The following is a 12,952-nucleotide window of genomic DNA, read 5'->3' as shown; positions in this document are numbered from 1 at the left end:
CCTAGATTTAACCCAAGCTTGTACTTCCCTTTTCTCAACCCAAATCGTTTCATTGTAAAACATGTGATTATAATCTATATAATCACCCCAAAAATTTCGGCAAATAAACCTATAACTTTTTAAAATTTACTATCTAGACAACATATAATCACTATTGATATGTAATGATCATTAGCTAAATTTTTGCACGCCAATTGTAATTAATTCCAACACTAGGCAAACATATTCATTTTGTACTTATAATTACATAACATTAATATATTTTCACAACAAAAATTAGAAAAACTTTTATTAATTATATTTTAGATAAGTGATTTACAACAATAAGTCTTTCATTTTGTTAAGGTGGGGGAGCATAGCAGTTCAAAATAGTGTGCTTAGGTGGGGGAGCATAGTAGTTCAAAATAGTGTACTTAGATGGGAGAGCATAGCACTTCAACGTACTAACACACATGGAAACGAAAAAACACTTCGTTACCATGGCAACGAAGTGAAATTCCGTTTCCTCCATGGAGGAAACGAAATTTTGTTTCATTTAATAGATCTTCGTTTCCTCCATGGAGGAAATGGAAAGTCACTTTGTTATCATGGTAACGAAGTGTTTTTTGGTTTCCTCTATGGAGGAAACGAAATTTTAATATGTGATAAAGAGCGTGGGAACTCAAATGTTACGTATAAGGAAGTATTTCAGAATGTGTTATAAGTACTATCAAAATTTTGAATTTATGTGTTTATTACATTCAAGTTTCAATTTGTAAATATAGTCACTCTCAATTGTCTTATCTTCTACTTTGTTGTACATTATACGATAATTACTTTTCTATTTAAATAATTACATGTCACTTTGTTGGTTATATTTATTTCGCATTCATACTTTTTAAACTTTTTTGAAAAAATAAATGCAAACAATTAGCATTCCGTGCAGTTTTGCACGCGTGATCTGAGTCATCCCAATTTAATGACATGGGTTGAAAATCTCAAATATTATATGCTAATTTCTAGATTAAGTTCATGTTAGATTGTTAAGCCAAATCGACTTTTCAAGTTAAAGATGATATAATTATATTGTAAATCTTCTCATCTTTAGCATGTTGAATTTTTGCTTAACTTCATTTCAGAACACCATACGTGACAAGTCATAAATAGAAGTATAATATTCTTATGATTTCGTAACATTACAATTACATCTATATACAGATTACTCGAAATACTCGATAATTATACTTGATAGTCATTGACAGCGGAGTACTCTAACCTTAAACCCATACTTCATGTGAAGAATTATAGAGATACTAGGAACAACATGATGTTCTTCTACAGCTTCAATAACATAATTTTGGATTATAGTGGCAGCAACAAGCTTCATTTGGGTGAAAGCCATGTCTTTCCCTAGACAAGTCCTTGGCCCTGCATTGAAGGCCAAAAATTTGTATGATGGCTCATGCCTAATCTTCCCTTGTTCAGATATCCATCTCTCTGGCTTAAACTCATAGCAATCTTCTCCCCATAACGATTTCATCCTTCCCATCGCATACAAGTTGAATATGATTTGGCTGTTTCGATCTACGTGGTGGCCGCTTGGGAGCATATCCGACTCAATAGGGGACTTAGCTTGGAAAACAACTGGGGGGTATAATCTTAAAGCTTCACATAAGGCAGCATGAAGATACACTAACTTACTATTCACCTCTCTAAAGTACTTCTCATTATTCATCAATACATTGATATTGTCTAACTCCTTTTTAATCTTAGAATTGACTTGTGGGTTTGTTGAGAGAAGGTAAAAGAACCAAGACAATGTAGCACTAGTTGTGTCTCGTCCAGCTATGAAAAAATTCAAAATTGTATCCCTTAAAAACTTATCTCCTTGACTGTCAACTAGAACTTTCTGGTTTTGCTCTTGTTCTATATACAATGTTAAAAGATCGGTACTCAACTCAGTATCTTCCTTATTCTTCGGTGTTCTTCCATTACTCAATTCTTCTCTTTTCATAGCTATGTATTTGTAGATGAAAGTATCAAGGATTTGCCAAGCTTTCCTATGCTTATTTTCCTCTCCTACATCTAACCACCTTAGAAATTTCCAAACACAAGTTGGCACTACATGACGATAAAAGATGGCTTCTTCAGTGTCGTCCAAAGCCTTAATGGCAGGAACACTAGGAAAATCGATTGATAGGGATATTGGATCATGGTCCATGACTATGGTACATATTGTATCAAACGTGAATCTTGCAAACAAATCTTGCAAGTCAATTTCGATAGCATGCTTAGAGACATGATCAAGGATTGGGATAAGTCCATTCTCCACTTTATCCCAAGTTTTCTTGATCAAAAACTGATGGAACTTTGGGTTACTGAGGAAAGATTGAGCCATTTTTCGATGGTATTGCCACACTGTAGAATCTGTGTTGAAAATGCCATCTCCAAGAACATCAAAAATTTCATTAAATTTGGAGCCTTTGGGATAATTCCCAAAGTTCTTGCTCATAACATGGTGAATGTTGGCGGGATCTACGGTAGCTAAAATATGCATGTTGGTGAACCAAGGACCCTCAAAAACGAAGGTCATGTGAGATTTCTCCATAACTTCAATGAAATAGGTATGAATTCTATGGATATTTTTAAGGAGTGCGGGAATCATCCCAAAGAATGGCCAATTAGTTGGGAGCCCGTTTTTGTCGTGAAAGAAGTAGCAAAAGATAACCAAGGGAAACAGGAGGATGGAGATATCAAAGTACCCCATTACTATTGGCCAAAGAATTTTATGATTTATGAGTACATATGGGTCGATGTATAGCGAGTCCCCTTATATATAAATATGTACTAGTCGCATATTCACGCGATGTGTGTCAGTGTGTGTCAACAATCTTATATAGCTATATATATATATATGAATGTACATGTTTTTTTTTTATCTAAAATTAATTTGGTAGTGAGTAAATTATTGAGGTTCTTTTGTAAATGTTATTATCTTTTTAAATTGAAGGTGATCGATTTTTAACTTTTTAATACCGTCACTGAAAAATTTGGTCGATAATTTAATAATTCGCTTTCAGTGACTTTAGTGCAGTTCTTTAACAATTATAAATGTTAATAAACCATATTGTTTGAATTTTTGTAACAAATATGAAGTATTATATTGTCATGATATGTCGCTAACTTTTTTTGGTTAAAGATTCTAATTAATTTTGTGAATTCATTGTGTCAATCTATTTTGTCAAGTTATCAATGGTGATTGTATATTCAATTTTTGACTACTCATATGGCAAGTTGCATTGATTCTCATTTTTTTTAATTTTTTATAAAAAAAAAATGTTGTTTTAAAGTATTAGACATGGCTAGAATACCGCCCCATTTCTGTGTTTCGAAACTATGCAAAGAGTCGGGTGTGAGTCAAGACAATAAATGAATTAGATAAATAATATAAAAATAAAATAATAACAAAAATAAAATATTATATTTTAAATCAACACTTGCAAATATCAGATTTGAGATAATATTAAAGTTTAATAGAGTACCAAAAATAACAAGAAATTAAATTTGTTTCACATTATAGTTGTAAATTATAGTTAACAATATAATTCGGTCGCATTTAGGTTGGTTCATTTTGAGTTGGGTCAGGTTTGAATCTATTTGATTAGAGTAGGGACCGACTCACTTTGGGTTATTTCACGTCTCATGCCAACTTTGGGTTGTCATTTCAGGAATGATTGGGGAAGGGACGTTCAAATCGGATCATTCGGTTAGGCCCTGTCAATTTTACAAGGTTTAGATGGAATGGTAAAAAAAATCTCATTTTAGAAAAGCCTCTGTTAGGATTACTATTTTCCACTAGGGCTCCGTTTGATAGGGCGTAAAACGTTTTCCCGGAAAATTGTTTTCCTCTATTTTCAGTTTTACATTGTTTGGTTGGCAAAAGAGTGTAAAACCATTTTCCCTTGGGGTAAAATTACTCTCCCAAAGATGGAAAACCATTTTTCTTTCAAAATGAAGGGAAAACTATTTTCCTTCTCTCTTATGTACACTCCTCTCACTACCTCCTTAGTTTTCCTTTCATTTCATCATTTTTTTACATCAAACCAAACAACGGAAAACTAATTTTGGAATTGTGTTTTCCATTGTAAATTGTTTTCCATGAAAAACATTTTACATAGGAAAAAGAACGAGAGAACACCTATACACTTCAGCTAGGAAGGACATAATAAGCTTTTCTCTCATTAACTAAATTTGTGTAATTTTGATGCGTTGGGGTTCTTCTATACGCAATACTGAATTATTGTACTCTAATTCAGAACGAGAAAACTCCTATACACTTCAGTTTGGGAAGGACAATAAGCTTTTCTATCATTAACTAAATTTGTGTAATTTCGATGCCTTGGGGTTCTGCTTTACCCAATACTGATGAATTATTGTTCTCTAATTCAAAGAAAACACTAGTTTTGGATTGATTGCGATCTGCATGCTGAATTATTGTACGTATAATTAATTGCCTTATCTGCATGCTGAATTAATGATATGTTGGATTGATTGCGATAAGAGTGGTGCTCCACTATAAATAATCACAGGTTGATATGACGGATTACCAAACTTAATATAATCCGATCAAAGGACAACTATATGTTTAGTGACACTTAGCTTGTAAGTTGTATCTATATATGTTTGTGTACGGATGTTCCTGAACATTCTCTGTTTCTTAACCTTCTCTATAAATTTTCATAAAACAAAGTCTTTCAGGTTCATAATATAACTAACCCAAACACCGAAAATAATCAACATATCAATCAATATATATATATATATATATATAGGACAAACTTTTTTTTTAAGTATAGTGCGCGTCACATAAGATTGTCATGTCATCAATTTTATTTTCTTTTTTTACAGAAATAGATTTCTACACAGATTTAAATACTATAACGAGCTTTGGATAAGCGAAAATTAGAATTTCGTGTTGAATGAACAACTTAAATTATCAAATTATGTAATTTGTATATAATTTTTGCTACGTAATTCGGAATATTATAATTTTTGTACCATTGGATAGTGCTTGAAATATGCTTCGAAACAAGATCCATATACAATATAGTTCTAGAACTGATGAATAGAGCGCGCCACATAGGATTACCATGTCATTTTTTTTTTTTTTTTACAAAAATAGAGTTCTATATAGATTTAAATACATATAAGGAACTTTGGATAAGCGAAATAGAGTTCCATGTTGAGTGAACAACTTAAATTTTTATATTATATAATTTGTGTATAACTTTTGCTACGTAATTCGTAATATTATAATTTTTGTACCATTGGATAATAATCGAAATATGTTTAGAAATAAGATTTATATGCAATATAGTTCTACAACTTATGAATAGAGAGTACCAATAGGATTGTCATGTCATTAATTTTTATTTTAAATATAATAAAAAAATAGAGTCCTACCCATATTGAAATTTATAAAAGGAGTTTTAAATAGGGAGAAATTTATGTTTAGTTTTGAATAAACGACCTAAATTATTATATTATGTAAATTGAATATAACTTTTGCTACTTAATTCAAAACATTATCATTTGTTTACAATTGGAGAGTGCTTAATTAAAATATGATTCAAAATGAGAACCATCTACAATACAGTTTTACAACTCATGAAAAATATATTTAATTAGATGAATGGTAAGATATTTTTTAGTCTTTCTTTTTGATAAATATAATAATAATAATTAAGCAATAAGTAGAGTGTACAACATGTGATTATAACATTTTATAATAGGTCCAATTTACATAATTAGACATATTATCTTTCAAAATCTCGATCTTAATTGCTTCACTGAACCAAAACAATTTAGTATTGCAATAAAATTATTTAAGTAAATTTTTTTTTTTGGTGAAATGAGAGAAATACAACCCTAAGACAAACAAAATAAAAATAACCAAACTAAAAACCACGCAGAACCAACACAAAACACAAACGAAAATAACTGAGACAAACAGACTCCAAAAACAGAAAAAGCAAACTCCTAGCTACGACACTACATCATACCAACAACAACACTAAGTTCCAGCTTCTAGCGGAACCACATGAGCAAGAGCCAAGCCTCTAAAGTCCTCCAATAAAATGGTATGAAGATCCTTAGGGACCGTCTCAAAACTAATCAAACGTTGTAAACTTGTAGCTCCATAATTAGCTAGCCAATCCGCCACGCGGTTAGCTTCTCGATAACAATGTGAAATAGTGACCTCCCAACCTTCCCTACTAAAGAGGGCCTTACATTTCCTTATAATGTGAACGAATCGAGAGTTCAACGGTGTTGGATTACTAAGTAGATGAATCACTACCTCTGAATCCACCATCACCTGAACTTTTTGATGTCCCTCATTCCAAGCAATTGCCAAACCACGCATAACTCCAAGCAATTTAGCTCTCGTACAGGAGCTTACCCAAGAATTTGAGGCAAAAGTTTCATGTAACTCACCTCAACATCCTCGAATAACACCTCCTGCTCCAGTTATGTCCGGGTTTCCTTTCGACGCACCATCGGTGTTCAACTTGACCCAACCATCTCGAGGGTAGGTCCATCTAATAATTCTTCCCACACGTGGGCGGTGCTTGTTTTTCTTCATATCTGATGCTTGCATAGCTCTTTGACAATCTCCAACACGAGCAAAAATGGAAGCTACCAGATCTAGAGGTATACTAGTCTCTCTCGCAAAACAGCGCTCATTGCGCCATCTCCACAACCACCAAACATTCATAGCAAAAATCGTGGGATAATCTTCAAACTGCAAGTGAGTTGAGGTCTTGATATTTTTCCAAATCCACTCAGAAACATTAGATTCCTGCATCAGAACATTATTACCCCATCCTAATTTGTGCCAAATCACTCAAGCAGCTGGACATTCACGTAATATGTGGTTTATATTTTCTTCTACAACTCCACACAAAAAACACCTAGGATTGTTTCTGAATTTTCAAATGAATCGATTCGCGTTCGTCATCAACCAATCGTGGCTAGCTAAACAAAGGAACAACCGCACCCTTTAAGGCACCACAACACTCCAAACCAGTTTCCAACCTTTCTCTACCTCCACATCATGAGTGGTGCCATTCCTAATAACATTCATAATCGATTGGATTGTAAACCCACCAGAGGGAGCTCTATTCCAATAGACGGAATCTATAACATCTTCATCATCAATAAGTTCATGTGCTGCAATTTTAGCCAATACATTTGCAGGGAGAAATTCAGCAAACACCTCAAATTTCCATCCACACTTTTTATCCCACATTAACACCACCTTGGCATCAAGAAGATGAGTTGGAATCTCTCTCGTGCTGTATGCTGACAAGGGATCCTTCGTCGCCTAACGATGATGCCAGAATGATGTTCCAACCCATTACCAACAGTCATGCCAATTCCCTTGCGGAGAATATCAATGTTTTCAGTAATCTCTCTCCAAGCATTTGATGAATTTGGTTTAGCTCTGAACATATCAATGTCGCAAGTCCTGCACAATATTTACTTTGCAGAATTCTTTCCCATAAAGTGTCAGGCTCAGTTAACACCCGCCATCCAAGTTTAGTGAGAAAGCTTGTGTTGGCTTGTCTCATAGAATGGAAACCCATCCCACCTTCGTTCTTGGGTTTAGTAACATTATCCCATGCCACCAGATGGACCTTCTTCTAGCTCTCTGTTTCACCCCATTCAAACTTGCGAACCATTTTGTCAATATCATCGCATGTTGCTCGAGGGATTTTTGCAGATTGCAACGTATAATACGAGATAGCTAACAGGCAAGATTGAATCAGTGTCACTTTCCTCGCAAGAGAGAGAGAGAGTTTTTGCCTTCCACCCAGCCAATTCGGCATTCACTTTGTCCACCAAATATTAATAATCACCCTTCGAAGTTCGCTTATGAATGGATGGAACACCCAAATATTTGCCAAAATCGAAGGTAGCCTCCATGCTATGTTCCGCACTTATGCTATCTCTTATTTCTAGATTCGTACATTCTGAAAAATAAACACGAGATTTACCAAGACTAACCTTGCTACCTGAAGCTTTGAAAATTTATCAAGACATTCTTTCATCACTTGAGCATGCTCGACAATAGCTTCACAGAATAATATAAGGTCGTCTGCAAATGCCAAATTTGACACCTTTGGGCCTCCTCTACTCGCTTGCACAGGGATCCAATTGCCCACCTTTATTTCGAGATCAATAAGATGAGCCAATCTTTCCATGCAAATGAGATACAAATATGGAGATAATAGGTCTCCTTGTCGTATTCCGCAACTTGGAGCAAATGTAAGTAATGGCTCCCCCTTTCATAAAATTTGCAATTGTGCGACGCGATACAATTTCATCACCAGCTCCACCAGCTTGTGAATGATTACAAAAATTATGCTGCTTTGGTGCTTCGAGTTGCTATTGCTGCACCTTCTCTGTTGAGAGCTAGTTGGGTTCGTTCTACCTGCTGCGGGTTGGCACAAATTAAACACGAATGTTGCTATGTTAGGGGACGATGAAATTGGTGTGGGTGTTGTTGCTGGGATGACGGTGGAGCTGTTGGAATGGTGGTTGTTAAGAAGTTTCATGAGTGCTGGTCCATGGTGCTTGCGGAAGCTATGATAGCAAGGTATGGTATGCAAATGGCTCGCCTATACGGATTCAATTCCATTGAGCTCGAATGTGATGCAAATAATCTCTCCAAAGCAATTTTTGAGGAAGTTCCGTCGGTTCCCTGTTAATCTTATGGTTGAAGATATATGTTTGCTTGGTGATAGTTTCGTTAATTTTTCTGTTTCATATGTTAAACAGGGAGGGAATACAATGGCTCATTTATGTGCTCGTCTTCATCCTTCCAATGGGATGGAGGAATTGTATGTAAGCTCTTTTCCGCAAGGTATTTTAGTCTTAGCGGAGTTCGACGTTAATTAATAAAATCTATTGTTGTTTCCCCTAAAAAAAGTTTGAATAAGATCTGATAATTATGGATAAGTGTTATGGGTGAAAATTTCAGTCCACACGACAATCAATCATCAGCAATAATATAATTATTCTGGACTGCCACTTGGCAACAGATGACTGGTTTGAAGATGGAAGCAGGTTGTCAACGTGGCAGGTTGTTGTGGCAGCTCCTAAAATGGTGGCAGGTGGTTCCTAAAATAATGGCAAGTGTAAGAAGCGGCAAACAGTAAGTCAGTGGTCAAAGCGGTTGGCAAACTGTTGAGAAGATCAAGAGAGGTTCCTAAAAAGTAGGAAGTAACAAGATACAACACATTTGACAGATTTTCTTAAACCGTCATTCTTCCAACTATTGTAAACCATGCAAAACATATAAACTTTATACCACTCAATCATACCCCTAAAAACTATATTTCACCTCACTCTCTCCCGTTATTTTTCTTTTATATTCTTAATTTGCCATCTCTTTCTCTCTAAAACATGAGTTGCTCGTCTTGCCAATCAGGCAAAACTAGTGTACTTGTACTCCAAATTGATATTATTACAGTGGATTGACGGTACACCGACTCCCTCGTGGTTTTTTCCCCATTGAGAGGGTTTCCACATAAATTGCCTTGTCTTATTTCTTGATTTATGCACTATATTTCGCTCATTTATTTTGCCAAGTATTGCAAGTTAATTGTCACCCCCTCTCCAAGAAAATTAGCCTTAGTGTGAAATTTGCCCGAAATAATTTGGCTCCCATCTTGGGGCTAATAATTAAAAAAGCAATCTTGCCAAAATCGCAAGTCTTAGCAACTTGCCAAAATCGCAAGTCTTGGCAACTTGCCAAAATCGCAAGTCTCAGCAACTTGCCAAAATCATCGATCCCAGCAACTTGCCAAGAATTATGGCCGAAATTAACAACGAAGTCGGAACCCCAGCAACTCCCAACACTTCTTTTGAGGTGCCAAATCAGGAGTCTATGTCGCAAATCATGGGAGCGATTGATGACATGAAGGAATCCCTTAGGCAAGAAATTGTTGTTCAAGGCATATAATTTCAAAGAGAAACGATGCAATCCGCACCCAAATGTTGTCCATGGCATCAATTGTGTCTAACTCTTAGAGCCAACTTACCCATGAAACGGAAGGGTTCCTTCTAGTCAATAAAGATGTTAGATGACAATCCGCCAAGTCAAGGAGCCCATTTTAGACCCGTGCCAGGATCAGAGGCAAGATGCCAACAACAACCAAACGACTCAAACATGCTGAGGAGATGATATTGAAGATCCATGGAGTCCCTAAGCCTGTTGAGAAAGCTGCCCTAACTAGTTATGCAGATTCGCCATTTGCAGATGCCATTGCTCTAGTCGAAATTCTAAAGCGTTTTGTCGTCCCTGACATGAAGCTACATGATGGAACGGTAGATACCAGTAAAAAAGTTGCGCAAGATAAATAGAGGATGATTATTATTCCAATACCTCGCAAGATGCGCGAAGCTTGCATGTGCAGGGGATTTAGGTCGACTTGATCAGGTCCCACCCTTCAATGGTTCATTAATATATCTAATGGTGTTATTTCTAGTTTCGCGAGTTTGGTTGACATGTTCAACCTCCAATTTGCCAGTAGCAGACGTCTTGAGAAGCAAACTAGTAACATGTACCGAGTTGTTCAGAGGTAAGGCGAACCGTTAAGAGACTACCTCAATAGATTCCACCGCGAGAAAGTCTATATCCCAGGATATGATGGTCCTACAGCCATGGAGGCCTTCCGAAGAGGTTTGCTCGTAGAATCTGATTGGTACATGGAATTGACGAAATACCCTAGTCTGACGTTTGAAGATGCCCAAGCCAAAACTCTTGCGCAAATTCGGTTTGAGGAAGATTTTGACACCAGAGAGTGAGAAACTTCCTAGACAACTTTCTAGGAAACTTCCTAGGCAATTTTCCAAGGAACATTCTAGGCAACTTTCCAAATAACTTCATACATGGATCTTAGCAGGAGATATTTATCAAGATGGCAACTCAATAAGCATCTTCCCGAAGCAAATCAAGTATTCATAGGCAAAAAGGGTAACATGTTATATTTCTGTCTTTTACTTTCATTTCTATTTTTATGCAAACAAATAGCCAATCCTTTAACTAAATTTATTTGCGAGATTCTTAACAAATGGTAATTTCGCCCGATTACAAAACAATGGCAATTTCGCCGATTATGAAACAATATCTAACGACAATTTCTCCCGATAACAAAACACACGCAAACGATTGGTATGACCTTTCAAAAGAAAGGAAAAATGCCTATTACAAAACAAATGAGTACGAAAAGCAACTTCAAAACGGGTCAACGTTTCAGTTTGCTGCAACATACATGCATCACACAAATGAAACACGTCATTTCGAGCGAAATGACTAGTAAAACAAAAGCAAATTTCAAACTAACATATACAAATTGCTTCCAGCAAGCAACCTACGAGAAGCATATACAAAGTGCTTCTAACAAATACATACAAATAGCAAAATATTGAGGCATATTCATTTTCAGATTGTCATACGCAACTCAGCAACATTCCGGAGCAGAATTTCCTAATTCGTCATCATTGCTTCAACCGGATAAGAAAATTGGGGGATATTGTTATGGGTGAAAATTCCAGTTCACGTGGCAATCAATCATTAGCAATAATATAATGATTCTGCACTGCCACTTGGCAGCAGACGACTGGTTTGAAGATGGAAGCAGGTTGCCAACATGGCAGGTCGTTGTGGCAGCTCCTAAAATGTTGGCAGGTAGTTCCTAAAATAATGGCAAGTGGAGGAAGAGGCAAACAATAAGCTAGTGGTCAAAGCGGATGGCAAACAGTTGAGAAGATCATATATGGGAGATTCCTAAAAAGTAGGAACTGGCAAGTTGCAGTACATTCGACAAATTTTTCTTAAACGATCATTCTTTCAACTATAAATACTCCTATTGTAAACCATGCAAAACATATAAACTTTCTACCAATCACTCATACCCCTAAAAAACTATATTTCGCCTTTCTCCATTAATTTTCTTTTATATTCTTATTTTGCCATCTATTTCTCTCTAAAATCTGAGTTGCTCATCCTACCAATCATGCAAAATCAGTGTACTTGTACTGCAAATTAATATTATTATAGTGGATTGATGGAACACCAATTCCCTCGTGGTTTTCTCTCCATTTAGAGGGTTTTCATGTAAAATTGCTTTGTGTTATTTCTTTATTTATTCACTATATTTCTCTCATTTATTTTGTCAAGTATTGCAAGTTAATTTTCAACCTCCTCTCCAAGCAAATTAGCCTTAGTGTAAAATTTGCTCGAAACAATAAGGACCTATTCTCCCCAACTTATTTTCAGTTCAGTTCAGCTCCAATCGATCAGTTAAGTTCAGTTCAGTTCAGCTCCAATCAGTTTAGTTCAGTTCAGTTCAGCTCCATTCTTTTATACCCATTTTGTTAAATATTATTATTATGTTGGTATAATTTATTTTACTAATTAATCTTATTATTATTATTTATTTTTATATCATTACTATTAAGTATTATTATTGTTGTTGTTGTTGTTGTTGTTTCTATATATTATTTTGTTTCTTATAGCTTTACTCATTATTATTACTATTATTATTAGGAGGAACATGGTTTAGGTTAAAGCACAAATAAACCCATGTTTTTTAGCCCATAAACCAATCAAATTGCATCAAAACGGTTTATGATGTAATTTTCGTGGTCCAACCCAATCATTATTTTTATTACTAAATATTATTATATTATTAAATTTAATTATTAAAATAGTAATATTAATTTACTTTTTAGATATTATTTTAATTATATATCATCAACAAGTATTAATATAATAATACAAATAATATAAAATAATTATTATTAATTATCATTATTATCATTAATTATTATTAATTTATGATTATTAATATTATTTATTTATAAATATCATTTTAAAATATCCAAAATACTAATATTATTATTA

The 12,952-nt window shown here is 34.9% G+C and overlaps 1 protein-coding gene across 1 annotated transcript; it reads right to left on the bottom strand.

Moving 5' to 3' along the window:
- Positions 1–1,129: 1,129 nt before the first annotated feature.
- Positions 1,130–2,771, bottom strand: LOC104896218 (alkane hydroxylase MAH1). Its single transcript, XM_010682935.3, has one exon. It carries the CDS (start codon positions 2,744–2,746, stop codon positions 1,232–1,234), a length of 1,515 nt encoding a protein of 504 aa, XP_010681237.2. The 5' UTR covers positions 2,747–2,771; the 3' UTR covers positions 1,130–1,231.
- Positions 2,772–12,952: the final 10,181 nt, after the last annotated feature.

The sequence above is a fragment of the Beta vulgaris genome, chromosome 6, assembly GCF_026745355.1.
Source record: "Beta vulgaris subsp. vulgaris cultivar EL10 chromosome 6, EL10.2, whole genome shotgun sequence".
NCBI classification, from domain to species: domain Eukaryota; kingdom Viridiplantae; phylum Streptophyta; class Magnoliopsida; order Caryophyllales; family Amaranthaceae; genus Beta; species Beta vulgaris.
Note: the sequence above shows the minus strand (reverse complement) of the source record. Positions and strands in the feature narration are given on the sequence as shown.

What these genes read in the sequence shown, in the direction of transcription:
- LOC104896218 (XM_010682935.3), bottom strand. Translation starts at nt 2,746, where the DNA reads ATGGGGTACTTTGATATCTCCATCCTCCTGTTTCCCTTGGTTATCTTT.